Source organism: Coregonus lavaretus, assembly GCF_964263955.1.
Source record: "Coregonus lavaretus genome assembly, chromosome: 29".
Taxonomy (NCBI): domain Eukaryota; kingdom Metazoa; phylum Chordata; class Actinopteri; order Salmoniformes; family Salmonidae; genus Coregonus; species Coregonus lavaretus.
The window spans coordinates 10,586,499-10,612,133 of record NC_140016.1 but is presented as its reverse complement, the minus strand read 5'-3'; the positions used below and the strand labels follow the sequence as shown (position 1 = coordinate 10,612,133).

At 44.5% G+C, this 25,635-nt stretch overlaps 2 protein-coding genes across 4 annotated transcripts in view; one reads left to right on the top strand and one right to left on the bottom strand.

Moving 5' to 3' along the window:
• The window catches only part of LOC311104848 (integrator complex subunit 6-like), a 29,152-nt gene extending 13,273 nt beyond the window's left edge, over positions 1-15,879 (bottom strand). Inside the window, exons 1-7 of one of the 2 annotated variants that reach the window (XM_084146787.1) lie at positions 15,587-15,879; positions 15,393-15,470; positions 5,065-5,214; positions 2,607-2,696; positions 1,701-1,884; positions 864-992; positions 493-656 (exon numbers count right to left, since the gene is read on the bottom strand). In XM_084146787.1, coding sequence (XP_084002913.1) covers positions 493-656; positions 864-992; positions 1,701-1,884; positions 2,607-2,696; positions 5,065-5,214; positions 15,393-15,470; positions 15,587-15,778 — 987 coding nt within the window. In that variant the 5' untranslated portion in view covers positions 15,779-15,879. The remainder of the gene's footprint in view (positions 1-492; positions 657-863; positions 993-1,700; positions 1,885-2,606; positions 2,697-5,064; positions 5,215-15,392; positions 15,471-15,586) is intronic. The other variant, XM_084146786.1, reaches the window with a different exon arrangement.
• A 3,952-nt stretch (positions 15,880-19,831) lies between these two features.
• On the top strand, positions 19,832-25,607 carry mospd1 (motile sperm domain containing 1). Of its 2 annotated transcripts, XR_014610192.1 has the most exons (7): positions 19,832-19,927; positions 21,090-21,479; positions 21,616-21,691; positions 21,916-22,148; positions 22,417-22,578; positions 22,898-23,426; positions 24,916-25,607. XR_014610192.1 is itself a non-coding variant. In XM_084146785.1 (6 exons), exons 2-6 carry the CDS (start codon positions 21,326-21,328, stop codon positions 22,927-22,929), a joined length of 657 nt encoding a protein of 218 aa, XP_084002911.1. In that variant the 5' UTR covers positions 19,832-19,927; positions 21,090-21,325; the 3' UTR covers positions 22,930-25,607. The 2 variants fall into 2 exon arrangements, 1 of the variants encoding a protein (XP_084002911.1); XM_084146785.1 differs by having other exon boundaries at positions 22,898-25,607.
• The last annotated feature ends 28 nt before the right edge of the window (positions 25,608-25,635 follow it).

Sequence of the window (25,635 nt, the reverse complement as noted above, 5' to 3'; positions counted from 1 at the left end):
TCTCAGAGGCCAGGACAACTACAGGTCCCAGAGGCCAGGACAACTACAGGTCTCAGAGGCCAGGACAACTACAGGTCTCAGAGGCCAGAACAACTACAGGTCCCAGAGGCCAGGACAACTACAGGTCTCAGAGGGCAGGACAACTACATGTCCCAGAGGCCAGGACAACTACAGGGCCCAGAGGCCAGGACAACTACAGGTCCCAGAGGCCAGGACAACTACAGGTCTCAGAGGCCAGAACAACTACAGGTCTCAGAGGGCAGGACAACTACATGTCCCAGGGGGCAACAGTGCAGAGCCACGTTAACACCAACTACTGGATTTAAGAGGAGCATAATGCTTAACTCTCATCCTCTTTCACTTGACCCATTAAACACTTAACTGATTGCTTAATAATCACAAACAATTCTTAGTAATTCAAAATGGAGGGACTAATGAGCTTGCATTAGTGTTACTGCATCAGTAACTATGGGGTTAATGGCATCCTCTCACCAGAGCGGGGGAGTTCTGGTCCGGCCAGAAGGACTCAGGGATGGGCCAGTGGCCTACGGGCACCCCTGTCTTGGGGTTGGGTCGCACGTAGATGAGTTTGTGGCAGCTGTGCCAGGGCTGTGGGCTGAAGGACAACACGGGCCGGCTCGGGTCAACCATACCATCTGTAGAACCAAACAACAACAACATGAGGTGTCAATTTCTCAACCGAACACAAACAGAAGAACAGCCACAGGCAGGAAGCAGCTGTGCGGAACACATCAGTCAAGCGCTGTCGGAGAGAGTCACCTTGAGACCATCAGAGGACACTTCATCAGTGACACGCACAGTCATACACAACAACTTAGAGCGCATTTCCTGTTGGGACATACCTTCGCCTACCAGAGGCGGATCTGGCCCTGTTTTTTCAAAGTTAATGACGACACCACTCAGAACCTTCTGGACCAGAGAGTCCAGACACTGGTTCAGCATCCTCTGAGTCCGCACACAGTATGATCGTCCTGGAGAAAGAAAGAAACAGTTGGAGGGAAGAAGCCCAAAGAGAGAGGGATGGAGAGGACCTGTTATTAAGGCCTATGATGATACCAGTATCGCAATATCTTTTCCATGGCAAAAATGAAAACAGGAAGCAGTTTAAACTCTTTTGTCCTTTAAAAAAATTGCTGTATGTAAAATATTGTGTGACTCTAGATGACGACCTAATGATATTTGTTTCCAACATTAGGGCTGTTTTCCTAAAGAAGTTAAATCCACTTTTGTTTCCTTGCCATGCTACTAAGGAGCATGGTGATACTGGTATCGTCCCGACATTAGTGTTTTTATGCATGTATATCTTTCAGAAAGCATTGACAGTTGATAGATAGCTGCAGATTTAATTTCCAGTCTCTGAGAACCTTGTAAATGTTAATTTATACACAGCCTGGACCCTGAAGAAGGCACTCTGTGCCCAAATGTTGCCTGACCCATTAAATTGTTGAGAGCATATATAGACTGTGACTTTCTGTCTGTGTTTTTATATATTACACATTTTGACATCCCAACAGACACAGTCCCACCCCAGAGCCAGTGCTAGAATGAGTAGAATGGGCGTCCCCATTGAAGACAATGATGCCATAATGGGTGAACTGGCAGACATGTGTCAGTGTACCCATAGGAGTAGGGCAGGAAGTAAAAGCAGGAAGTTAACTATTTCTATGGGGGCATCCTACCTCCAGTGACCTCACACATCTGGGTGATGGCAGACTCGTCAGTGGGGACGCTGCCCAGCTGCTCGCTGTCGGGCGTGGCCGCCCCAGGGAGACGCAGCACCAGGGCGAAGAGACGCTGGTCCCACCGAAATGGCTCCTTGGTCAGCTCACTGCCTGGCAGGGGAGAGGTCAGGGGCAGGTGGAGCTGGAGACAGGGAGAGAGGGGCACAAAGGAGGGAGAGGGGAGTGGTAGAGGTGGGCGGCAAGTAGCCTAGCATTGGGCCAGTAACATAAAGGTTGCTGGTTCAAATCCCTGAGCTGACTACAGTAGGCAAAACATCTGTCGATATGCCCTTGAGCAAGGCACTTAACCCTAATTGCTCCTGTAAGTCGCTCTGGATAAGCATGTCTGCTAAATGACTAAAATGTTGAATGTAGAGGTGGGGAAAATGTGAAAATTGGACTAGCATTTGTCTTGTTACTGAACTCTGGCTGGACATCTTAATTGGGCCCAGAGGAGTTGTATTCTTCTTATATAGTGTAATAACAATTTAGACAGTTTGAGTCATCTGAATAACATGCTGCTCATGAATAATCATATGTCCTGGAATTCTCTGTCTGCTTCAAATGTGGGCTCTCTTTAACAGCCTCACTCACTAGCCAGGACCACAGTAGAACTCTACTGGCTGGAGAGTGAAACTATTCCTTCTTCATTAGACCTAGCCAGGACCACAGTAGAACCTGGGGCCATATGTATCAAGCTTCTCAAGAGTAGAAGTGCTGATTTAGGATCAGTTTTGCCTTAATAAGATTACATGGACGGGGGGACCTGATCCTAGATCAGCACTTTTACTTTGAGACGCTTTATGAACACGGCCTCTGACTTCTAGGTAACCAGTCAGAGGAACGGCCAGTGTCCTCGCTCACCTCATCCGGTACCCCAGAGATGTGAGTCAGCTTGTTCCCATCCGTGATGGTGATGATCACAGACGGCTCCAGAAAGAACGGGTTACGGCCCTGAGGGTAGACAGGGAAGTTCATGGGTTAAAACACTGTTTGCTGTTGGTCCGGCTGAGCGATGATTGTCATTGTGGTACTCTGGGACTCGTACTCTGTGAGGACAGAGGCTAACTCCTCCCCTGGACTATCTACAACAGTGGATGCTGCTGAAGGGAGGACGGCTCATACTAATGGCTGGAATAGAGCCAATGGAATGGCATCAACATGGAAACCATGTGTTTGATGTATTGGATACCATTCCACCCATTCCGCTCCAGCCATTACCACGAGCCCGTCCTCCCCAATTAAGGTGCCACCAACCACCTGTGATATACAATAAAACTTTATTGTCCAGATGTTCCAGAGAACCACTAAATATTGTCTTCTGTTCTGTTCTCAGCCCCCCACCGCCAGACATCAGACATGAGCACAGGGTTGTGGGGTTAAGGGCCTTGCTCAAGGGCCCAACGGTAGGGGAATGTCTTGAGGGTGTGAACCCATTAGCCCTCCAGTTGCCAGATCAATTCCACCCTTTTCCTAGCGCCTGGCCCAGGAATCGAACCAGACACCTTTCGGCTACAGATCCAACTCCTTAGCTGCTGGGCTTCCTACCGCCAGCGTTCTCTTATTCACACACAAACACACACTAACAGGGAGAAAGGCTAAGGAGATTTACACACTCCCGATGCTCACCGCTATCCTTAATGGTCTAATGCTGCTCATAATGACACAAATACTAATTTTCACAAAGTCTGCTGCCTCAGTTTTGATGATGGCAATTTGCATATACTCCAGAATGTCATGAAGAGTGATCAGATGAATTGCAATTAATTGCAAAGTCCCTCTTTGCCATGAAAATGAACTTAATCCCCAAAAAACATTTCCACTGCATTTCAGCCCTGCCACAAAAGGACCAGCTGCTGATGTCAGTGATTCTCTCGTTAACACAGGTGAGAGCGTTGATGAGGACAAGGCTGGAGATCACTCTGTCATGCTGATTGAGTTAGAATAACAGACTGGAAGCTTTAAAAGGAGGGTGGTGCTTGAAATCATTGTTCTTCCTCTGTTAACCATGGTTACCTGCAAGGAAACGCATGCCGTCATCATTGCTTTGCACAAAAAGGGCTTCACAGGCAAGGATATTGCTGCTAAATCAACAATTATTCAGATCATCAAGAACTTCAAGGAGAGAGGTTCAATTGTTGTGAAGAAGGCGTCAGGGCGCCCAAGAAAGTCCAGCTGCGGGATCGGGGCACCACCAGTGCAGAGCTTGCTCAGGCATGGCAGCAGGCAGGTGTGAGTGCATCTGCACGCACAGTGAGGCGAAGACTTTTGGAGGATGGCCTGGTGTCAAGAAGGGCAGCAAAGAAGCCACTTCTCTCCAGGAAAAACATCAGGGACAGACTGATATTCTGCAAAAGGTACAGGGATTGGACTGCTGAGGACTGGGGTAAAGTCATTTTCTCTGATGAATCCCCTTTCCGATTGTTTGGGGCATCCGGAAAACACCTTGTCCGGAGAAGACAAGGTGAGCGCTACCATCAGTCCTGTGTCATGCCAACAGTAAAGCATCCTAAGACCATTCATGTGTGGGGTTGCTTCTCAGCCAAGGGAGTGGGCTCACTCACAATTTTGCCTAAGAACACAGCCATGAATAAAGAATGGTACCAACACATCCTCCGAGAGCAACTTCTCCCAACCATCCAAGAACAGTTTGGTGACGACCAATGCCTTTTCCAGCATGATGGAGCACCTTGCCATAAGGCAAAAGTGATAACTAAGTGGCTCGGGGAACAAAACATCAACATTTTGGGTGCATGGCCAGGAAACTCCCCAGACCTTAATCCCATTGAGAACTTGTGGTCGATCCTCAAGAGGCGGGTGGACAAACAAAAACCCACAAATTCTGACAAACCCCAAGCATTGATTATGCAAGAATGGGCTGCCATCAGTCAGGATGTGGCCCAGAAGTTAATTGACAGCATGCCAGGGCGGATTGCAGAGGTCTTGAAAAAGAAGGGTCAACACTGCAAATATTGACTCTTTGCATAAACTTAATGTAATTGTCAATAAAAGCCTTTGACACTTATGGAATGCTTGAATTATACTTCAGTATACCATAGTAACATCTGACAAAAATATCTCATAACACTGAAGCAGCGAACTTTGTGAAGACCAATACTTTTGACCACGACTGTACTATACACAAATATATATACAAACGGAATATTCCTTAAATCTATATGCACTGTATTGCATGCTATTGTACAGAATGCTTGTGCATAATAATACGTTAACTATTGCCTGATATTCCATATGATTTTTTTTGGGGGAAAAATAAAGTATGTTATATTAAAAGGTGTAGAGGGGTGAGTGTCAGGTATACCTGTCCATAGTTGTCGATCCCGGAGACGAGGCGGTTCAGGTTGAGGAGGTCAAAGGCCGCGCGGAGAGCGTGACCCAGAGTGGTCAGTCCAGACGCCTGCAGGTTCTTCAGTTCACTCATAAACGTGGCATGGTTCTCCTTCCAGCCCGCCTGAAATACACACAGGGATAGTGTGTCACACACACACCACATGGAGGGAATGCAATACATTACAGAGGGAGTCTTGCGTCATCACACTATACTGCATGATCAACCCGCATAAACAACACTACACTGCATGATCAACCCGCATAAACAACACTACACTGCATGATCAACCCACATAAACAACACTACACTGCATGATCAACCCGCATAAACAACACTACACTGCATGATCAACCCGCATGAACAACACTACACTGCATGATCAACCCGCATAAACAACACTACACTGCATGATCAACCCGCATAAACAACACTACACTGCATGATCAACCCGCATAAACAACACTACACTGCATGATCAACCCGCATAAACAACACTACACTGCATGATCAACCCGCATAAACACCAGTCATGAAAGTGGCCACAACACACACACGCTCACTCTTACACACACACACACACACACACACACACACACACACACACACACACACACACACACACACAGAGAGACACACCCACACACACAGAGACAGACAGTATTAAATGACATTGACCCCAGAGGATAGAGACATGCTTGCACGCACAAACAACCACACACTGACTCATATTAAACATATTAGTGCTGGGTTAAAGACATACAGTAAAAGCTCCATACTCATATAGGCTAAAGAAAATATGTATTATCACATCACGTGACAGATATTTATCATACATTAGGCTCTATATTAAAGGGATGGTTCACCCAAATTACAAAATGATACATTGGTTTCCTTACCCTGTAAGCAGTCTATTGACAAGGTATGACAGCAATACATGCTTTGGTTTAGTTTCGCTGGCACGGTTTCTACATGCGAACGTTTAAGCATTTTTGTCGCACAAATCCCATTCAAGTCATGGGACTGAAATTAGCATTTGTCGTGTATCATGTTTAAATCATCTATAAGTGGGGCCTCCCGAGTGGCGCAGCGGTCTAAGGCACTGCATTGCAGTGCTAGAGGTGTCACTACAGACCCGGGTTTGATCCCGGGCTGTATCACAACCGGCCGTGTTCGGGAGTCCCATAGGGCGGCACAATTGGCCCTGCGTCGTCCGGGTTAGGGATGAGTTTGTCCGGAGGGGCTTTACTTGGCTCATCGCGCTCTAGCGACTCCTTGTGGCGGGCCAGGCACCTGCAGGCTGACCTCGGTCGTCAGGTGAACAGTGTTTCCTCCGACACATTGGTGTGGCTGGCTTCCGGGTTAAGCAGACGGGTGTTAAGAAGCGCGGTTTGGCGGGTCATGTTTCGGAGGACGCATGACTTGACCTTCGCCTCCCGAGCCCGTTGGTTCCGGGTTAAGCAGACGGGTGTTAAGAAGCGCGGTTTGGCGGGTCATGTTTCGGAGGACGCATGACTCGACCTTCGCCTCCCGAGCCCGTTGGGGAGTTGCAGTGATGAGACAAGATCGAAAAGGGGGTAAAAAACAATCAATTTTAGATACTTTTGGCTGATTTGGACATCATGTGCAAAAAATGCTAATATCAGTCCCATGACTTGAATGGGATTTGTGCCAAAAATGCTAAAACGTTAGCATGTGGAAACAGTGCCAGGGAAACTAAACCAAAGCATGTATTGCTGTCATACCTTGTCCATAGACTGCTTACACGATAAGGAAACCAATGTGTAATTTTGTACTTTAGGTAAACTATCCCTTTAAATAATATGTTTATGATACCATGAAGCTAGAAGATTACATCTTCCTCAGGCTATGCCTTTAGAGTGCTTGGTTTGAAAATGGTAGGTCTATTTGTAATGTAGAAAACAATATCTCAGAAAACACAAAGTAATGGCCACTATTGGCTCTTGCTGAAGCACTTCCTGAAGCTGCTCATCCCATGAGACCAGGTCTTTCCTATGCGACCAGGGCTTTCCCATGAGACCAGGGCTTTCCCATGAGACCAGGGCTTTCCCATGAGACCAGGGCTTTCCCGTAGGAGAGCAGCCTAGTAGGGGAGTGTGAGTGAGTGGCTGCTCTCGCTCTTTCCTCCACTGAGGTCAAGTACCTTACTGTTACAGCATTATGCTTAATCTACAGATGACCTGCAGGCTTACCAGCCCCACCGTAAGTGGTACCATGCTTCCTAAAGAGAGAGAGCAGGGGAAGGAGGGAGAGAGAGAGAAAGAGAGGGTGGGAGTTTGGAGGTGACATAGACACTGAGCAGGAAATACAACGGGAAAGAGTAGCTATTAAGTGTTTGTAGTCCTTGGATACAAGGCATGGGTTATTCTATCTAACCTCTAGAATGTGTTTACTCCAATGTAATTATGAAGTAGTGATAAATAGCATAAAACAATGCTAAAGCAATTGTATATGTGAAGTAGCATGTTGCATTCCTTCACTCAGCTGATGAGCCCAACCCACCTACACACAAAGGAGTAACACACACTGAATCACTCAAGTACGTACACACACAGTCACATGGACACACACACACACACCTGACCCATCTAGTGTTGTTACGTTCCCAGAAGACATTCCCCTACTGGCAGGCTGTAGAACTGAAGACAAATCCTTACTGGCAGGCTGTAGAACTGAAGACAAACCCCTACTGGCAGGCTGTAGAACTGAAGACAAAGCCCTACTGGCAGGCTATAGAACTGAAGACAAAACCCTACTGGCAGGCTGTAGAACTGAAGACAAAACCCTACTGGCAGGCTGTAGAACTGAAGACAAAACCCTACTGGCAGGCTGTAGAACTGAAGACAAAACCCTACTGGCAGGCTGTAGAACTGAAGGCAAAACCCTACTGGCAGGCTGTAGAACTGAAGACAAAACCCTACTGGCAGGCTGTAGAATTGAAGACAAACTCCTACTGGCAGGCTGTAGAACTGAAGACAAACTCCTACTGGCAGGATGTAGAACTGAAGACAAAACCCTACTGGCAGGCTGTAGAACTGAAGACAAAAGCCTACTGGCAGGCTGTAGAACTGAAGACAAAATCCCTACTGGCAGGCTGTAGAATTGAAGACAAACCCTACTGGCAGGCTGTAGAACTCTTAACTCACACTCAATAATTCAAGTGAAAGAGTAATTCAATTTCCCTGCCCAACCTTCTTTCCCTCCAAATCAACAACTCATTGCAGGCTGTATAAGTGTGCAATCAGAGTCCCTTGTTTTACCACAACCTTGTCTGGTGGGTGGGGTGGGAAAGGGAGGGAAAACAGGTGGAGGGAGATATGAAAAAGAGTGAAAGAGGGTCAAGGATGTATGCATTAGAAAAACATTTACTCCACTATTCTGATGTTGCGACGTTTGGGGAAGGTTTAGGATATTGAGACTGGATTGTCAACATTATATTGTGGTATGCTATTTATTTGTAGGCTGTGCTTCATGCCATGTGGTGAAACAGGCTACAACATGACACAAAGCCATAGAGCTAGCCTACATCCTGAATGTAGCACTGACATCATCGTCTTCAAATGTCTCTCGGCAACCCAGACACCGGGTTAGAGTGCCAAGAAAAAGACAACATCAAATTCACAATGAAAATAGTGATTACATCATCATGAATTATTTATTATCCAAAAATATTCTATGTACTTGTGTCTGTATATAGCTAAGCCCCCCCACCCCCGATAGAACAGTGGTAGTCTATGAGCCAGGGTACAGCAGCTGAATATAGCTAGGCCCCCCCACCCCGATAGAACAGTGGTAGTCTATGAGCCAGGATACAGCAGCTGGGGGCTAGGCTAAGTCATGCTGGGTTCCTGCACACACTGACTGCAGGACAGGAGACCGCTTTCCATAAACAGACAGATAACAACTTGTTCCTCGCAAAAGCCCCAGTTATGAGGAAGCAGACTCCTATAAATAAAAAACATTAAGTTCCCATGATCCTTTAGTTTAGGAGCAGAACCAAAATATGCCAGGTTGAAGGCACGTGCTGACGTATTGAACAGACAAGACAGCCACGCCAGAAAGCACCAACACCCATTCAGTAGAATGTAAAAAGAAAGCATCATGTCACTGTGCATTTCTGACTCAGAAGGGTGGTGATGAACTAACTGGTCATGAGAGCACCGTGAGCACGGTAGAAATCAGAGCTGTCACTGCAGTGAAAGCTAGGCTGCTTAACAAGCCCAAAGAGCTGTGATCACATGGAAGAGAAAAGGAAGGGGTCACAGACTCACAGCCATTGAAGCGGAGCAGGTTGTGCAGTTGGACTCTCCCTCAATCTGTGACAGGAATGGCTTCCCACAAGACCCACAGTTTCAGACACCAGTACAGACACTACAGACCATGGTACAGACCCCACTACAGACCCCAGTACAGACCCCTCTATAGACCACAGTACAGATCCCACTACAGACCCCAGTACAGACCCCTCTATAGACCACAGTACAGACCCCACTACAGACCCCAGTATAGACCACAGTACAGACCCCACTACAGACCCCAGTACAGACCCCACTACAGACCCCACTACAGACCCCACTACAGACCACAGTACAGACCCCACTACAGACCACAGTACAGACCCCACTACAGACCCCAGTATAGACCACACTACAGAACCCAGTACAGACCCCACTACAGACCCCACTACAGACCACAGTACAGACCCCACTACAGACCACAGTACAGACCCCACTACAGACCCCAGTGGGAGTCAAGTCCTTAGTAGACAGGGTCAAGCAGTTACTTTTAGGATGTGTGGCCCTAAACCAGAATCTCATAAGACTGCCCTGGATGTACCGGTCAGGCATGTGAATGACAGCCCTGGATGTACCGGTCAGGCATGTGAATGACAGCCCTGGATGTACCGGTCAGGCATGTCAACCTGTACCGGTCAGGGCTGTCATTCACATGCCTGACCGGTACAGGTTGAGAGCTTCAAGTTCCTTGGTGTCCACATCACCAACGAACTATCATGGTCCAAACACACCAAGACAGTCGTGAAGAGGGCACGACAAAGCCTATTCCCCCTCAGGAGACAGAAAATATTTGGCATGGGTCGTCAGATCCTCAAAAAATTCTACAGCTGCACCATCGAGAGCATCCTGACTGGTTGCATCACCGCCTGGTATGGCAACTGCTTGGCCTCCGACCGCAAGGCACTACAGAGGGTAGTGCGTACGGCCCAATACATCACTGGGGCCAAGCTTCCTGCCATCCAGGACCTCTATACCAGGCGGTGTCAGAGGAAGGCCCTCAAAATTGTCTCCAGCCACCCTAGTCATAGACTGTTCTCTCTGCTACCGCACGGCAAGCGGTACCGGAGTGCCAAGTCTAGGTCCAAAAGACTTCTCAACAGCTTCTACCCCCAAGCCATAAGACTCCTGAACAGCTAATCATGGCTACCCGGACTATTTGCACTGCCCCCCACCCCCCACCCCATCTTTTTACACTGCTGCTACTCTGTTAATTATTTATGCATAATCACTTTAACTCTACCCACATGTACATATTACTTCAACTACCTCAACTAGCCGCTGCCCTCGCACATTGACTCTGCACTGGTACCCCCCTGTATATATAGCCTCCCTACTGTTATTTTATTTTACTTCTGCTCTTTTTTTTCTCAACACTTTTTTGTTGTTGTTTTATTTTACTTTTTTTATTAAAAATAAATGCACTGTTGGTTAAGGGCTGTAAGTAAGCATTTCACTGTAATGTCTGCACCTGTTGTATTCGGCACGTGGCCAATACAATTTTATTTGATTTGATTTGATTTATTATTATAATAATATGCCATTTAGCAGACGCTTTTATCCAAAGTGACTTACAGTCATGTGTGCATACATTTTTACGTATGGGTGGTCCCGGGGATCGAACCCACTACCCTGGCGTTACAAGCGCCATGCTCAACCAATTGAGCTACAGAGGAGCACATCATGATTTGAATGACAGCCCTGGATGTACCGGTCAGGTATGTGAATGACAGCCCTGGATGTACCGGTCAGGCATGTGAATGACAGACCTGGGAGTACCGGTCAGGTATGTGAATAACAGCCCTGGATGTACCGGTCAGGCATGTGAATGACAGACCTGGACAAGATTCCTAGAAAGATAGAGGCAGTCAGGCGGAGCAGGGCAGCCCAAGCTTGGGCAGTAAACACAAGCCTGAATGATTAGAACACAATGTTAAACATTTGGAGTCGTTCCATGAAAAGACTGCCTTTTGTGTCCCTTTGATATTTTAAGTAGAAATTGTGCAACAATATTGAGTTTTAAAAGCCTGTTATATTAAATGAAGTGCCCTTTAATATAGACCACATGGATAATTCAATAAATCTGATTTTTTTATATGAATAATGACTTGCTAAAGTGCCAAAATTCAGCATATTGACATGTACCTCCGTGCACCCTCTGTGACTTCTAGGAAGATTGTAACACACTTAACCCCACAATTTCCAAAAGTTTTCACCATCATTGTAAAGCCCTAGTTATTTTGTTGCTTTGACAAAGTCTTTCCTGAAGATTATTATTTATTTCATGTGATTAGTGATTCATTTACGTCTGTCCCTCATTTTAAGGTCAACCCTGTTACATGAACTGAACTCTCGTTTTAATATGGTGAAACTATTCCTTTTACAAAATGCTTTTTCAAAAGAAACATTGAACATCTAATAGTCAAATCATAGTGTAAAAGCAGGTACTCTTTAAGGCCATTTTGTGGTGGAAAACTGAGTGATTTGTTTTAACAATGCATTCAATTGCCACTCCCTGATGCACACAACAAGATTCCATTCCCCCTCACAGGGGGATTTATGGCTGATTTAAGATGAAATTGTCAACCCTTTTACAGTCAAACCTGTCATGGCCAACCCTGTTACTTTTTTTGGCACTTATTAGGCACTTACTATAGTATTTTTTTATTGAACCTCTTGAAATGTGAAAACTAGTTTTTTATTAAATTGAACATGTGCTCTTTATGACAGAAGGTGGATGAACTGCTCCAGCAAACATAGCGTACACACAGTACACATATTCTGCCTAATAACATGTCAAGCTAGAGAGGAAAGGAGTGTGAAAGAGAAAAACAAAATCCAAGTGAGAAAACAAAATGTCAGCGCTGGGGCAGGAGGAGGAAGAGAAGAACGACGTTCCTCTCGATGGTCCAGGAACGGGACAACAAGTGAACTCAGAGCGAGGAGGAAAAGACAGCATTGTCTTTATCCAGCAGCGTCTCCATGGAACTCTTCTCTGATTGGCGGCTGAATAGCTCATGAATAATGAAACAGAGATAAAAAGCTACACTGCTCAGTAGAAGAAGTGCAGAGGTTCAGCAGTCAGATTCCATCTCTCACCAGGCAAGGCAGGCAAGACATTACAGGCTGGGTTATTGTTGGGCAAACTCTGCTCGTCTGGTTGTCAACACCTAACACAGGGAGGAGCTTTCTCTCCAAAGTACCTAGACCAAACAAGTGACATTTCAGTAGCCATGCAGTTAGCTAGTTATTTTTATATTCCAGAACACTTAGCACTTCTGCTTTTGAACAGTTTCATAAAAAGTCCCTTGATCCCTTAATATGCAACAAATCAGGAACAATGCCCTCAAGGAAAATTCTGAAGACAAGTGCTTTATAGGCCTATCTGGTCATTTAATACAGCAACAGAAGCTGAACCAACTCCGACACCAAGGAATGTAAAATGGAATAGCTAATGAACCACCACCTATCCTTGGATGGAGAGGAAGAAGACTTGGAGAAGGAGGAGGGGATGTGTGTTTTCATTGGAGGGAGTGGGGTGTAGAAAAGCCCTGGGAGGATGTCTGGCCACCTGCCAGAGAGACAAAGCTAATGAAGTGCCAGGGAATAAAGCCACTCTACAGTACTGTCACTGTCAAACCACACAGCATACACTACAGCAGCATACACTGATGCAGGCACACCTTCTACACCTCGGCAACGCTGCACATCAAAGAAGCCATAGAAGAAGAAGAAGCAACAATGCAGTTTCATGCAGTTGGCCTGTACACATTCATTATAACATAGGCTACATCCCGTATAGCTCAGTTGGTAGAGCATGGCGCTTGCAACGCCAGGGTTATGGGTTTGATTCCCACGGGGGGCCAGTATGAAAAAAATGTATGCACTCACTAACTGTAAGTCGCTCTGGATAAGAGCGTCTGCTAAATGACTAAAATGTAAATGTAAATGTTTCTAACTGTAAGTCACTCTGGATAAGAGCGACTGCTAAATGACTAAAATGTAAAAATGTAAATGCAATGCACTTCAGCACTACTCATTTGACTCTTATACAAAATATGTGCCCATCCCCAACAAGAGTGCATGAATAGACATGTGACAGGGCATTTATAAAGAATGAATACATGGTTATCTTAAGATGAATGCACAAACTGTAAGTCACTCTGGATAAGAGCGTCTGCTAAATGACTAAAATGTACAGTACATGTAAAAATGCTGTCAGATACTTGACAGCAAGTTAGCCCCAACTGCTTATTCATGTTCCTAAGTCTGGTGTAATGTTACACTGAAATCCCAATGATAAAGCTAGCTGCTGCAGTGACTGCAGGATTCATATGGGTTCATTCGAACAGTCACACCTACTTGTTTTGTAAACTGAGATAACTTGTCATTGAAAGATTATTTCAACGTTTGAGAGCTTTGGGGCTAGCTGCCTCTCACATACTCTAAAATGGAGAACATATTTCAATCCATCTTTTCCTGCTTTATGGCAGAGTTGCATGGGATATCAAATCAAATCAAATTGTATTTGTCACATGCCTTGTAAACAACAGGTGTAGTCTAACAATGAAATGCTAACTTACGGGGCCTTCTCAACAATGCAGAGAGAAAAAAAATAGAGAAATAATAGAAAAGTAAAACACATAATAATAAAAGTAATAATAGATACACAATGAGTAACGATAACTTGGCTATATACACAGATTACCAGTGCCGAGTCGATGTGCAGGGGTACAAGGTAATTGAGGTAGATATGTACATATAGGTAGGAATAAAGTAACTAGGCAACAGGATAGATAATAAACAGTAACAGCAGCGTATGTGATGAGTAAAAAATAGTTAGTGCAAAAGGGTCAATGCAGATAGTCCGGATAGCTATTGGTTAACTATTTAACTAACTATTTAGCAGTCTTATGGCTTGGGGGTAGAAGCTGTTCAGGGTCCTGTTGGTTCCAGACTTGGTGCACCGGTACCGCTTGCACGGTGGTGGCAGAGAGCACAGTCTATGACCACAATAAGGCAGGAGTCTTATGTGCTTATGTGTCTATGCCACATTGTTACATGAAATTTGATTTGATACAATTTGATTTGATTTGATTATGCAAACATTACAGCCTGCTGCCTCTGCCTGTTGCTTAATTATTGGCATGGGTTGGGATGTTTTATTCCATTTGAGAAGGCCCTGTTTATAGTACGAAAAGGGGTCCTGTTTATACTACGAGTGAAAGGCTGAGGGTGGGGGCATTGAGAAATGGCCAGCGCTAATAGGGATCCTTGGGACGTCCCTACCCTAAACCCTACCCTAACCCTAAACTTTAACCTTTACATTAACCATTTTAAATCTCAACTTCATTGGGTGGGTATGGATGTCCCAAGGATCTCGAATAGCTAGGACCATTGGGAAAGGATGGTGTGTAAACAGACTGGGGGAGGTTGATGTTGGCACTTTATAAGGGCATTTGATCATTATGAAGTTATGATAGTGTAAACTACAGAATGGGCGCCTTATGGTGTAAACTCAGATTTAGATGAAAATATTGAGTGTCGTGTGAACATTATCATTTTCTATGATAAAGGGGGTTTTATCAAATCAAATAAGTTTGAGTCGCCCAGTCCACATTGGCCAATGCGAGTGCATGGAGTTCAGCCACAGAACCGATGCAAGAGGAGGGCTCGAGAAGAGGTGCAGGCCAGTTGACCAATCCAGGATGAGTTAGCCCACATAAATAGAGACGTCACCATAGATAATATAACTCTCCGCCTCCATCTCAGCGCCCGAGAGCTTTCCCAACACAAAAGCAAAATGTCCGCCATGTTCAGAGGCAGCGCTGCACCGGTCTGCGGGTATTTTTTACAAAAATGTGCCGTTTTCGCCACCGGGAGGCCGCCCAACCCGCAGCTACAAACCAGAGGGACAGTAAAGTCTCACTGTCAGCAAAATATCCGCGCCTTAATCACATATAAAACAATTTAACAGTATTTATTTACCTTAACTCCGTATGGTGGATCATCGAATGTAACTAGCATGTACCTGTCGCCTCTACTAGCAGGGTCTCGGGCACGCAGCTGTTAAAGAAAACGAAACAATACATGTTAATTTCGACTGAATATGTCAAAGGGACCCTCAACTCTATCAAGGCAAATAGTAAGCTGAAAAAAATCGGGGTAAAATTATTCTTTACCTTCATAAAGATCTCAACCGCGCCTTTAGCAATGTCCAGATACGTCGTACCCAAATAAGTGCGCTGATTCATAGAAGCGGACGTGTCTATCAGGAAAAGTAAAATAGGCATCTTAAATGTATAGATATATATAGCTATATGCTTTCTAAAATACCTATTATCGTCATATGACCTATCTTGCGGCCAGGGCATGCATATATGTGTGTATATTTTTTTGTAATAATCAGACCCCCCCTCAAAAGAGAGTCGTACAGCCACCCCTTGCCGCTGCCTGACTCTATCTGCCTTTCCTAAGCACTGCTGGGTTAGCGCTGTTAGAGAAGTTCTCTTCCGAATAGAGTGAAACGCCTTCCTTCCACCGCTGCGATCGTATTGGTTGAGCCTGACCACAGTGGCCACTCCCTGCCGTGCATAAATATGTAATAATGAGGTCGAGATGGTTTTCTCGCTTCTGTTCTACTAAGCAGAGGATCATTCAGAGAGGGGATCCATGTACTGTTGCAAGAAGATACATTAATACAAATATTGATGATATGGCCATTCTATTCTGCATAGTATAACGTTGTAATGACTTCACATACATAGAACATATACTCAAAAAGCAATATGACCTCATAATTTGCGAGTATGGATTAGTGGTATGGCTAGCTGAACATAAAGGACGACCGCCCCCCCCCCCGTTCCCGTTTTGCTGTCTTGGTGGGGGAGGGTGCGAGAGAGTCGCCTCACCGTACGATTTTAATAATATTCGTGCCTTCCCTTCCACTTTCCCCTCCATGTTTATCTCGTCTGTGCAAGCAGCACCTCGAAGCGCCATATTGCAAAATGCAAAAGGTCCAGTGCGAATGTCTGCTTGCACGAAAGTCAATGTTCTGCTGCGCCTCATCATGGCTCCTTATGTTGGTCTGTTACTTGGGAATCGTTGTGTAATTTCTGTTGAACACGTTTTAAAGACAGTAGGAGCACACTGTTTACCAAAACCTTGCAATCAAGGCTAGACCTTTTTTTTTTTTTGATAAGGGACATATCATGCAGCGTCCGACCCTCTGCCTGTTTGGGTCGTCACTAGTTAACATAGCCACAAAGTCATAATTATGGCTAAACCCCGCCCATTTTTACAATTTATCTTCTTACAATTTGATTTACCTAACCTTACCACACTGCTACCCTTATGCCTAACCCTAACCTTAAATGAAGACCAAAAAGCTTTTTTTGTTGCCAATTTTGACTTTGTGGCTGTGGAATCTGACTTTGTGGCTGTGTTAACTAGGGACTAGCGTACTTGGCTGAATATGACAGAGAGGGAGGGTTGGTTTGCCGTCTTGCTGTCATTAACCTAAACGAAGCAGGCGTAAAAGAAACTGCTGTGATAGCTGCCTGTACATTTACATGCAGGTTTACGGTAGATCCTTTTATTGGTTACAGGAAGTGAGCAATCTTGCATAACAATCACTGATAGCTTTATAGGCTACAGAGTTTATGAACAGTTTACAATACATTATGCAGGCCTGATGTTTCAATATGTCTCAATTAATAAAACATTTGATATTTGTTTACTCTCTATATTGTTGAACACAAATGTTGATTGTTTTCATCCCTGGCCTATAAAATATGTATAATACAGTAGAGCAGAACATGTTAATGGTGGTATTATCATGTTACCACTAGCCTACTATTTATTATTTTGCCTAACTATTATTTAATCAACATTTACATATCAATGCAGGCACATTGACAGGTGCATGGACCTGTCACCTGTTCAGAATAATTTGTGCACTGCACAAGTGTTCTAGAGTGTAACAACCAATATATATAAAGGTTGTTATTAAAGAAAATAATGTGACTTTAAGATATATATATTATAGTATTAGTATTATAATTGCACCAGTACTGAGTAAGCTTTCAGACTTTGTCAAGAGTTAACTGAATCTAGGCCTGCTCTGAGGGTCTTTGTAGACCATGTGGTCCAGCCACATGACATCATGCAACAAAAGAATGCAATGAACTAATTCAATCAAGAAAAATAGTGCTTGACATGATTAAGTCAAGGAGTCAAGTCTTGCCCAGTTGACACATTCCAATTTTATTTAAAGTGGCTTTAACAGTAAGTACAGTGTCCATACTCCATGGAAGGGGACGCTTTAGGAGAGAGGAATAACGTCGTGGGAGAGACAAAAACACCACGCTAGCCTGAGGACCGACTGAGGGGTGGAGCATGGCGTCTTCAGCGAAAAGACGAGCAGTTGGAAAGGGAGTAAGTCCCGATGATAGTGAGGATAACAGCTCGGATGAGGGATCGGAAGACGATGTTGATTCAGGAGAGGAGAACAGCGGATCAGAAGAGGAGTGCAATGAAGAGGTCAAGGCCGAGGATAGAATAGACGCCGGAAGGGAAAGGAGGGGGAAAATGGAGTCCTTATAGAAGGCAAGAAACAGATATAGGTTTGGAGAAATGTAGTATTATCATAAGGAGACGTATACTTGGATGAATGAGGAGGAATGGAGGGGAAAAGAGAGGCAGAGGTCTAAGAGAGAGATGGAGGAAGATTGTGAGTTTGAGTCAGTTACAAATGGCGGGAAAAAGGGAAGGTTTGTTAAAGAAGAGTGGTAGGAAATGTAAGCAAAGTGAGCTGAAGACAGGAGTAGAAATGGAAGTGAATGAGGGTGATGTATCGGAGGTGGAAGGTGTGGTGAAGTACTCGGAGCCTGAGGATTGCACAGTGGTTCAGGATAAAGATGAGTCTGTGACAGTAGGAGTGAAGTTTGTGGAAAAAATGGATCCTTGCCTTTTGGCTGATCCAATTGTGGTTTCAAGATGGGTGAAAAGAGCGTTGGGTAAAGTGGAATCGGTGAGGGTAACCAGTAGTGGTCTAGTGTTAATTGTTTGTGTTTCTGTTAGGCAGAGGGAGAAGGCGCTCAGAGTTAAACAAATGGGGGAAAGAATTGTGAATTGTTTCACTCTTAAGAAAAGGGCGCCATTGAGAGGAGTGATTACTGGAGTAGCAGTGAATGTAAAAGTGGATCAACTGAAGGAGAAGATTCCCGGTGTGTGTGATGCTCGTCGTTTGGTGCGACGTAAAAGGGTGGCGAGAGTGGGGAAACAGAAGAGTCATTGTCTGTTCTTTTGAGTTTTGAAGTTGAGTCTTTGCCTGAGAAAGTGAGGTTAGGATATATAAGTTACCCAGTGCGAGCATATGTGCCAAATACCTTAAGATGTTACAGGTGTCAAACTTATGGGCATGTGGCAGCAGTGTGTAGGAGGGAGATTCCAAGGTGTGAGAAGTGTGCAGAAGGGCACGAGACAAAGGAGTGTGAAGCAGTGGGGAAAGTGGTGGTGTGTGCTAATTGTAGGGGTGGCCATGGACCTGGGGATCAGACATGTCCAGTGCGAGAGAAGCAGGTTGAGGTATCCAGGATAAGAGTAGAGAAGAAGTTGTCATATGCGGAGGCAGTGAAGAAAGTAGAGGAAGATGGGTCAAGGGGGAGGGATCCTGAGAGAAATGGTGTGAGTAGTAGAGATGTACCAGTACAGAGGGGTAAACCAAAAAGTGATATATGGTTCAGCAAGATTGGATTTTTAGCGTTTATAGCAATGGTTATTAATTGTACTGCAGGGATGGAACGCAAATCGAAGAAAATTGAGGTGGTGGTGGCAGCTGCAGAGAGATATTTGGGTGTGCGAGACTTGACAGCAGAAGAGTTACAGGGAGTATTAAGTAGTGATGTCCCATCAATTCAGGTTGAGGGCATGAGGTAGGAGTGAGTGTATTTAAACAGTGGAGAAGGGTGGGGATAATTATTAGTTGTAGTGTTGAAGGTGTGAGTGTAGTGCTAGATGGTAGGAAGATAAGGGAGTTGAACTCCAGTCTAGTAGGTGGCGGTAATGCAACAAATTGGATGCCAACCGCCGTTAAACCTCATTGAAGAAGAAGGAAGTCCATACTCCATAATGTCATGGTAAGAACACTGATGACGTAGTTTAAATAGTATATTGAGTAGAACGTCATTAGATATAGTATCACATATTTTGTTGTCTTTTTTAAGAGAAACTGGGTTGGCAGGTAGGATTTAGTTTATCCCTGTCTCTGGCCCACACTCCAGTACGGTAGATGGCAGTAATGCACCATAACGTTGGATGCCAACCGCCGAAAACCCCACTGAAGAAGAAGAAGAAGAAGAAGAAGAAGAACTGATGACGTAGTGAATCTACTCTGGCAGAATTCCTTCGCCCTCCAATATCCCAGCATTCACAGCGTAACCTGCAGTATTGACAAAGAAAATAACGACAGAAAACAGGGTGGGCTCTCCAAAACAATACCCCCACAAATTAACGACAACAAGGTAAAACGCTTTTATTTGCAACAATTCCTATGAATTATTCAGATACAGATGTCATTTTTTGAATGACATGGCTTCTGTCAGCTAGCTAGCTAGCCTGTCACCAAAATAATAGCTACGGTTGCCAGTGAGGTTAGCTTGCTAGCTAACGTTAATGCGTCTTTGTTTTGATGGCTAACGTTATTTGGCAGATCATGGTGTACGTTACGTAACGTTAGCTATATAAACATCTGGTGTACTGTCAAGTTGGAAAGCGTTCACCACTCAACCAGCTATCTAACTACTTTGTTATGTTACTAGCTAACTAGCTTGCAATTCTAGTTAGCAAGACAAACATAATTTGGCATTAATCAGCAACACGTCACAAGCATGGATTGACTGGAGTGCAATATATTTAGTCAGCTACTTAGCTAGCTCGTAAAATGTCCTATGTAACGTTACCTTTGGATTTGTAAATTAGCTAGTTAGCTAGCTAAGATTATTGTTTAAAATGTTGCTGTTCTGCTAACAGTTACATATTTTTGAACAATAAGTACCTAACTACAGTTAAGTTTTCTGTGTTAATAATTTAATTAATCACTTAGTCGATATTTTGTCCTCTGGTGCGTTATTACAGAAATTTAAAAATATTGTGAAACAATTTCACACCGGGATTGGTTTCGTCCAGTTCTGAAATTGTCCAAGTAAACAAAACATGTTCACGTGATTAGCCACGTTGAGGCAGAATCCAACTAGCTTTGTTATTGAAAGAGAGAATCCATATTGGCCTACTGCAGATTTTAAGCTACTGTATCAGCCCCAACACCCACCCCCATCAATAGGCTATTATTAAGATACTATTTACATACAGACTAATATTTACAGATTGTTGCCATTTCAAATCAAATGAAAATACGTTTATGTGGCCACACAACAAATGCTTTAATCTTGAGGTGTGCTCATTGTATTGTACACAGGTCCTGGCATTGGTAAGGTCCTGACATCAAACTATCAATTACTACAGTCTCCCTTATCATATTACATGAAAAGTTAATAAAAGGATGACATTTGGATAAAAAATATAAATATTTACCATCATATATAACTGTATACACAATTAGTCATTCATCTGTGGTGTACTTGGTTGGAATGAAGTCTCACCACTGAGACTGTTGTTGTTTACCAGGGTGCAGCACTGCGTTATGCTGCTAAGGAGCTGAGGGTGAGTGGGAAGGGCCATCTGCACCTGAGGGGAGGTTACACACCTGCAGAGCTTCCAGAGAGAGGGCCCTGCCAGACACACCTGCAGAGCTTCCAGAGAGAGGGCCCTGCCAGACACACCTGCAGAGCTTCCAGAGAGAGGACCCTGCCAGACACAGAGGACGAGAGAAAGGGACAGGGGAGCGAGCTCAGCTGGAGCCAATGCAGCAGCAGAGTGGACAGCCTGAGCTAGTGGAAGGAAGCCTTCCCGTGTTCGTGTTCCCCACAGAGCTTGTCTTCTACGCGGACGAGCAGACCTCCCACAAGCAGGTTCTCACCCTCTACAACCCCTATGAGTTCGCCCTCAAGTTCAAAGGTAAATAAAACATTTGGTTTCAAGATAACAAGGTATTGATATAAGAACCATTTTAGCCATTAATTAAGGAGTCAAGAGAACCACATTGATACTGTAGCATATACACCACTCATTCACGGTTTCTGTTCTCGGTCAGTGCTATGCACAGCGCCAAACAAGTATACTGTGGTGGATGCCACCGGAGCCGTCAAGCCACAGTGCTGTGTTGACATGTGAGTAATAAGCTTACTATTACATGTCATAACTAGGACTGTCAGTTACTCTCCGTTTAAGGCATATTAATGAAGGACATGATATTCATGAGTGCAAATTATGAAATACCAAGCAATATTAATAGAGAATGATTTCATCGGAAGCAAGCTTCTGCTTTGAAAATGCAGTCATTCCATTCAAATATTTGTATCTTTCCCTTGTGTTTTCCTGTCTGTGTTCTCAGAGTGATTCGACACAAAGATGTGCGGGCCTGTCACTATGGGGTGTCTGATAAGTTCCGGCTGCAGGTGTCTGAGCAGAGCCAGAGGAAGGCCCTGGGCAGAAAGGAGGTGACGGCCACTCTGAGGCCCTCGGCTGCCCAGGAGCCCCCCAGCCCCCGGCCCCAGGAGGAGGATCGACAGATGAAGGAACAGCTGGCCGACAGCGTGTTCTTTGAGCAGACCACCTTCCAGACAGGTAGGAGTATGAGTGGCCGCTGAAAAGGGATATCTCGCCCAAACTTAGCTATCGATACCTGTTAAGTACGTTATGTATGCTGAGACCCAAAATATATTAGCCAACATTATGTAGGCTACATTTGTTGTTTAGGTGAAGTAACTGAAATGGTGGAAGCACCACATGCCATTATATTGTCCTGACACTAGATGGCGTCAGACACCAATACAAGTGAGGAGTGATCAAGTGAGAGCAGTGGATTGTTATGGTGTGTGTGTGTGTTGTACAGAGAGCCGCTCTCAGTCTGGGGGGCCCAGCCTGCTGACGGTGCTGTTGGGGCTGGTGTGTATGGCTGCCCTCATGCTGCCAACCCTGGGGGAGCAAGAATCCACCGTGCCTGTCTACCTCCACTTAAGTGTTACCAAGAAACTTGTAGCTGCTTACGTTCTAGGTGAGCCAAGGGGAAAGAGCAAACCCTTGATGAACAATTGCATGCTCGCAGTGTTTCATTTTATCACCAATTTCAATGGATATGAATTGATAATACTTCATGGGATCCACATGTTGTTGTGATCAGCGTCCCAAATGGCACCCTATTCCCTATATAGTGCACTACATTTGACCAGAGGCCGATAGGCCCTGGTCAAAAGTAGTACACTCTAAACTAGACTACTGGGTTTGCTTCGATTACTCTTGTTCTATCCATTCCGTGTGCGATACTGCTGGAGCATACTCCTGCTGGGAATTGATTCAGTTTGCCTGTGTTACAGGTCTTCTTACAATGGTTATCCTGCGTACATGAAGTGCTATGGGGGCTGGTAAGAGAATGTGGAGAAGATACAGAAGAGAAGAGAACATTGTCACCCAAGGCAACTACATGCTTGAAAGGGTAGTGTTTAGGGGGTGGGGGATGGGGTATCTGGTCAATTCCCCCTCCCTCTGCCCCAAAAACATACATTTAATTGTTTTGAAATAAAAACATAATACTGACCTGATACAATGCAAGAGACCTCTGATGCAATGGGCACATAAATAACATTCTGGAGGAGGGCATTGTGTGGGTCTGCTGCCATGGGAGGAAGGGTTTGTATAAAAACATGGGGGTCATTAAATTAAGTGTTTGACTTCATATCCCGCGTCTGTCTGTGTGGAGTTCCATGGCCATTATGTAACAGACAATGGTAAAGTTGAGTTGAAAGTTGGCGATTTGCTGTTACACATTAGGGCAACTTGAAGTTAAATGTGATTTCATGTACAGTGGGGAGAACAAGTATTTGATACACTGCCGATTTTGCAGGTGTTCCTACTTACAAAGCATGTAGAGGTCTGTAAATTTTATCATAGGTACACTTCAACTGTGAGAGACGGAATCTAAAACAAAAATCCAGAAAATCACATTGTATGATTTTTAAGTAATTAATTTGCATTTTATTGCATGACATAAGTATTTGATCACCAACCAACCAGTAAGAATTCCGGCTCTCACAGACCTGTTAGTTTTTCTTTAAGAAGCCCTTCTGTTCTCCACTCATTACCTGTATTAACTGCACCTGTTTGAACTCGTTACCTGTATAAAAGACACCTGTCCACACACTCAATCAAACAGACTCCAACCTCTCCACAATGGCCAAGACCAGAGAGCTGTGTAAAGACATCAGGGATAAAATTGTAGACCTGCACAAGGCTGGGATGGGCTACAGGACAATAGGCAAGCAGCTTGGTGAGAAGGCAACAAGTGTTGGCGCAATTATTAGAAAATGGAAGTTCAAGATGACGGTCAATCACCCTCGGTCTGGGGCTCCATGCAAGATCTCACCTCGTGGGGCATCAATGATCATGAGGAAGGTGAGGGATCAGCCCAGAACTACACGGCAGGACCTGGTCAATGACCTGAAGAGAGCTGGGACCACAGTCTCAAAGAAAACCATTAGTAACACACTACGCCGTCATGGATTAAAATCCTGCAGCGCACGCAAGGTCCCCCTGCTCAAGCCAGTGCATGTCCAGGCCCGTCTGAAGTTTGCCAATGACCATCTGGATGATCCAGAGGAGGAATGGGAGAAGGTCATGTGGTCTGATGAGACAAAAATAGAGCTTTTTGGTCTAAACTCCACTCGCTGTGTTTGGAGGAAGAAGAAGGATGAGTATAACCCCAAGAACACCATCCCAACCGTAAAGCATGGAGGTGGAAACATCATTCTTTGGGGATGCTTTTCTGCAAAGGAGACAGGACTACTGCACCGTATTGAGGGGAGGATGGATGGGGCCATGTATCGTGAGATCTTGGCCAACAACCTCATTCCCTCAGTAAGAGCATTGAAGATGGGTCATGGCTGGGTCTTCCAGCATGACAACGACCCGAAACACACAGCCAGGGCAACTAAGGAGTGGCTCCGTAAGAAGCATCTCAAGGTCCTGGAGTGGCCTAGCCAGTCTCCAGACCTGAACCCAATAGAAAATATTTTTAGGGAGCTGAAAGTCCGTATTGCCCAGCAACAGCCCCGAAACCTGAAGGATCTGGAGAAGGTCTGTATGGAGGAGTGGGCCAAAATCCCTGCTGCAGTGTGTGCAAACCTGGTCAAGACCTACAGGAAACGTATGATCTCTGTAATTGCAAACAAAGGTTTCTGTACCAAATATTAAGTTCTGCTTTTCTGATGTATCAAATGCTAATGTCATGCAATAAAATGCAAATGAATTACTTAAAAATCATACAATGTGATTTTCTGGATTTTTGTTTTAGATTCCGTCTCTCACAGTTGAAGTGTACCTATGATAAAAATTACAGACCTCTACATGCTTTAAGTAGGAAAACCTGCAAAATCGGCAGTGTATCAAATACTTGTTTTCCCCACTGTACATATTAAAGGTGCAATATGCAGAAATCGCTCCGCCATTTCCTGGTTGCAAAAATCTGAATAGTTCGCCTAATTTGTTTTTGACAAAAGCAATGTGTAGAGAATCATTGTTCCATCGAAACCGCTGTGAAATATATTTTCAGCTGTTTGAAGCTGGTATACAAAACCTAAATTAAGACTCAAACTAAACTTAAGAATGGGAAGCATAGAAATAGCACACAGAACAGATCTACCACTTCATTTCAATGAGTGACAGAGCTATAACTCACATTTGTGAATTTGGTCAGGTCACCCAAAAGTTACATATTGCAGCTTTAAGTAATTGAAAAGCTTTTGTTATGGTCTTCACCTGTAACCACATCTTAATATTATTGTTGTCCACTTAGAATAAAACAATGTACTCTTTTGTAGCTTGTATTGACTGAATCGCTGACTAAATGCAGTTACATGCATGTGTGGATACTTATCTGAATGGAAGTGTTACTTTTCCAGCCACAATATACAATACAAAAAGGTTTAAAATGTGACCAAAGGAAATGTCATCTTATGAAAGACATCGGTTTACTTGCTGTACAATGTCAATGTTCCATCAAATGCCTAATAAAGTCTTGAATCAGCACAAGATCAGTAGTCAGCCGATCTCTTTATCC

Excerpts from the sequence above, each read along its gene's own strand:
- mospd1 (XM_084146785.1), top strand. The coding sequence starts at position 21,326 with ATGCAGCAGCAGAGTGGACAGCCTGAGCTAGTGGAAGGAAGCCTTCCC. Across the intron at positions 21,692-21,915 it reads CCACAGTGCTGTGTTGACAT|AGTGATTCGACACAAAGATG; the intron begins GTGAGTAATAAG and ends CTGTGTTCTCAG. Across the intron at positions 22,579-22,897 it reads TGTAGCTGCTTACGTTCTAG|GTCTTCTTACAATGGTTATC; the intron begins GTGAGCCAAGGG and ends CCTGTGTTACAG.